Source organism: Loa loa (genome assembly GCF_000183805.2).
Source record: "Loa loa unplaced genomic scaffold supercont3.41, whole genome shotgun sequence".
NCBI lineage: Eukaryota > Metazoa > Nematoda > Chromadorea > Rhabditida > Onchocercidae > Loa > Loa loa.
This window is the reverse complement of record NW_018108221.1, coordinates 256,315-260,494: the sequence shown is the minus strand read 5'-3', so window position 1 is coordinate 260,494 and position 4,180 is coordinate 256,315. Positions and strand designations below refer to the sequence as shown.

Genomic DNA, 4,180 nt, shown 5'->3' with positions numbered 1-4,180 from the left:
AATGGAAAATATTGAATTATCATTAAATGCAAATTTTGTGCTTTACCCAATGCATATAATTTACATGTTGCTTATCATTTCCATGAGAAATAAAAAGTTCTTCATATAGTAAAAGTGATAGGTAGCTGAATGTTGGAAAACTCTAAGAGTGATAGGTAGCTGAATGTTGGAAAACTCTAAGAGTGATAGGTAGCTGAATGTTGGAAAACTCTAGTTGCATCAAGAAAAAATCATTAAAAAAGAAAAAAAAAGCTTTTTGCATTCTAAAGCATAGTTAGTAGTAAGATTAGAATACTTTTTACGCTAGTGTAATGAATTCATTTGATGAATATTTTATCACAAACTTTGTCTGATACTCCTAAATTGTAATTTTGATCATCCAATTTTAGTGATATAATTAATATAGATTACATATTTAAATGTTTTCAACATTCATCATCAATTGTATTTCTTTTTATAACAATATCATCTTAAGTTAATCTAACAAATATCATATCACCTGAGAGTTTTTTTTTTCCTTTTTTTTTGCTTTTATTTTCATCGCACTAACAACAATTTATGCTTTTTTTTTAAAATTTTTTTTCAAGGAATAACTTTTACACTATATTACATTGATAACTTAAATAGGTAGAGATAAAGTGGTGGAAAACATAGGGATGTATAGAAATATGCATTGCATTGCGAATTCTTATCGATAATTACAATGATTTGGTATTGATAACAGGATTTTTTTCATTTACGCAAACTTTATCACTGATAAAGTAATCTGAGATAATTAGTTAATTTGTTAAGTTTACAATTATTGGAAACAGTCTGCTTATTCATTTGTGTCATAATGATTTTTTACATTGCAATACTGTTTACAGTGGATATCCATGAAGTTTTTTTCTTTCTTTTTTTTTTTTTCGTCAACTTGATTTCAATGTATTAGATAAATTTATGCCAAAAATCTGAAAGTATAAATTGGATCGATTGATTTTGCAAATGTAAGTTAGCCATTCCTGCTAACTCTGTAAGTAATAGGATTTGTAGAAAAGTTATGAAAAGACGAAAAACAAATGTTTGAGCGGTGAGATCAAAAGCTGTTTATATGAATGTAACAAATAGCATGAAGAAGTACAAACAAACAAATAATCATTGTCGAGTTTGTTGAATTCATTGAAATGAAGTGGTTTAGAAAAGTGTCAAAAGATCAGACAAAATATAATCAAAGAATAAAATGATGAAATTTAAAGAAAAAATACGTAACAAGTAAGGAAATTATTTTAGCAAACAATCTTTTCTTTTTTTATTTTTCATTTTGTTTCCATAGTTAGTCCAACATATTATATTACGTCCAAGAATAATTTCTTTAATGATAATCATTTTATTTTTCATCTTTAATTGTTTACTTCTTTATCAATCGTTAAAATGATAGAATAAGGATTTCGTTAAAGTTAACGAAATTCTTACTTACAATTTGTAGAAATTTCATTTTGAAAAAAAAAAAGAAGAAAAAAGGGAAAAATAAATAGACTGAAAGCTAAGCTAATCATAATAACAAAACAAATAGTGTGTCCACTTTTGTAAAAGAAAAAGAAGAGGTGCGCATTTAATAAAAGATAAGAGAGTAACATTCTAGAAATGTGTACAATTGCTTGGGAATGGATTGGCGTTGTTAATCAGTTTCATGGATGAACTAACACCTTGTAATTGCGGGGGTACGGATGCTTTCTTCATGAAACGTTGGGGTACGAAGTGAACTTGTATGAATACCGATGACGTACGACGGAATTGCTCGTTGAATGCAAGAAATACAAAGAATGGCGTTGCAGCATTAATTACTGATAACAGATTATTGCTATGTGCTAGTATACAAATATTACTGCCATGATCCGAACTATCTGCGCCTATAAAAAAAAAAAAAAAAGAAGAAAAAAAAAGAAAAAGTTTTTCATATGTGAATGAATTATTTTTGTAAAAAAAGCGTATCCTATCATTAATTATTTCAGAAATTTTCTAATTGTTTTATAAATATCAAATTTGGATTTTATTTTACTACAAATACTTTTTAAATTCTAAAATTTTCTCAGATCAAATTTAACTTCAGTACATCAATTTTCAACATTTGAAATTAAAAAATGGAAAAAATTAAACTTCAAGCGAAATTTTACGAATTTATTGATATTTATACTAATAACTAAAAATCAATTCAAACTGGGCAAATAACCTTTTCTTGCAACAGCAGCAAATGTTAACAGTGCGGGTCCTTCCAATATAAGATGTGATAGTGTTGTCGCAACGGTCATTCTAATTACACATTTTCGACGTTGACTAAATGACTCGCCATGGTTCTGAAGTTACTGTTTGATAGTTTTGCATGCATCACTTTCATATGCTCAAGAATTCGAATTTCATTGTAGTTTTTGAATGTTTTATATTGAATAAATGAAGACCGATAATCGATTTGAATAGATAGTATTGTTTACAGTATATAGGTAATGGTGTATAGTCTACGGTACCGTTTACGACATATAATCTGCGGTATATAGTCTACGGTAGTAAGTGTTATCTATGATAACCTACCTATAATAAAATAAATAAATTACCTTAAAACTAAATTGCGTGACGATTAATACGGAGCATGCAAGCATAGCAATATTTGGGATAAGAATAGAAAGTGTTATTTGCAACCAATAATATGTTTTTTGTATATACTCATAAAATGGTTCCCTATAGGTTTGCATAAAATATTGATTTGTGATCCAATAGCATCTGATAAAAATGTTAAATTTAATTAAAATAAATATGAAATGTATCATTCTATTAGAAATAAAAGCAAATTTAAATGGAAATTTTTTTCCATTCCTTTTTATATTTTCAAGAACCTATTATGATGTCGACTTTCCAGTTCCTTTAATATCGGACTGCTGATAACTGTTTGACTGAATACAAATGGTATATGCAAAAGAATGCTGCATAGCATGAAGCCAAGTAGTATTATCAAACTTGTTAATTTTGTGCAAATTTGGCGGAAATGAAATGGTAATAATACACAGAGTACCGTTTCAATTGTTATCACTAATGTCATCCTGAAATTGATCAAATTATCGATGTGATAGTTTTTATAAAGGTTTAGTTGAAAAATATGTTTAGGATCGAAAATTTCCGTTTTTTGTTTTCCTAAGATACAATCATTTTGAACTAAAAATTTGATTAAAGTAAATCTGATTCATTTTATTTCAAGTTGATGGGATCAAATTTCAGACATTGAAATCTGATTCAAAATATTGAAATTAGTTGACAGTTTAATATTAGTTCGAATTATCTTTACATATCTTGAAATTTAAATTTAATTCATCAAAAAAGTGACGTGAAAATATTATGACGAACCACGTGGATATTGTACCGCTTATGCTAGCCATTGCAATCACGTATGGCTTTGTGTACCAATAAAACGTTTCAAATGCAGGATCTGCATGCACATTCCATGCATGTATTACCTTGCAAAAATTGTCTTAAATTTCTTTTACACTGGTTTCAAATATTCAAAAATGTTAAAAAATTGAAAAACTAAAAAAGTTAGTCGTCATAATTTTGTATATTTAAAGTTTGAAAAAATTGAAATCATAAAAAGAAGGAAAAAAAATTAAAATTTTAATTATTGCAGGATCATTTTGAAAAAATGTTGAAAACTAACCTCGAAAATTCTGGATTCAACAAATACCAAATTAGCATAAGCTTTCACTTTAAGGAAATGAACCGATGTGCTACCTCGAAAGTAAGGTAATCGATAGATAAGCAAATTTAGAATATTACCGGAAAGACATAATAACTGTAGCATTGGTATCACGAATTGATTAATTTGTCTTTCCACCTGGCCGCAGGCACTATCATAACCACTGTTATGGACATATTGTGGCACTAAGATTTAGAATAATCTTGAAATTTAAATTTCATTTTTGAATTTTTGAATATAAAATATCTGATAGAAAAAGTTTGTAAATATTTGCAGTGACAATCATAAATTAATAGTTTCATTGATATCTTTTTCAAATATTTCCATGAGAATCCTTGGGATATTATGAAAAGAATTTCACTGAAATATCATTTTAGCAATAATAGATACAATTTGAAGTCTACCATCGTATAATACAAAATGCGATCCTTTCTTTTTTTTTTTTTTAGTTTATTTATTGTC

The 4,180-nt window shown here is 27.3% G+C and overlaps 1 protein-coding gene across 1 annotated transcript; it reads right to left on the bottom strand.

The window, feature by feature from the left end:
- Positions 1–1,615: 1,615 nt before the first annotated feature.
- On the bottom strand, positions 1,616–3,823 carry LOAG_13161 (hypothetical protein; the record flags this gene model as incomplete). The annotated part of the gene is made up of 6 exons (XM_003148672.2): positions 1,616–1,889; positions 2,210–2,333; positions 2,589–2,712; positions 2,868–3,071; positions 3,373–3,482; positions 3,680–3,823. 6 exons carry the CDS (start codon positions 3,821–3,823, stop codon positions 1,618–1,620), a joined length of 978 nt encoding a protein of 325 aa, XP_003148720.1. The 3' UTR covers positions 1,616–1,617.
- Positions 3,824–4,180: the final 357 nt, after the last annotated feature.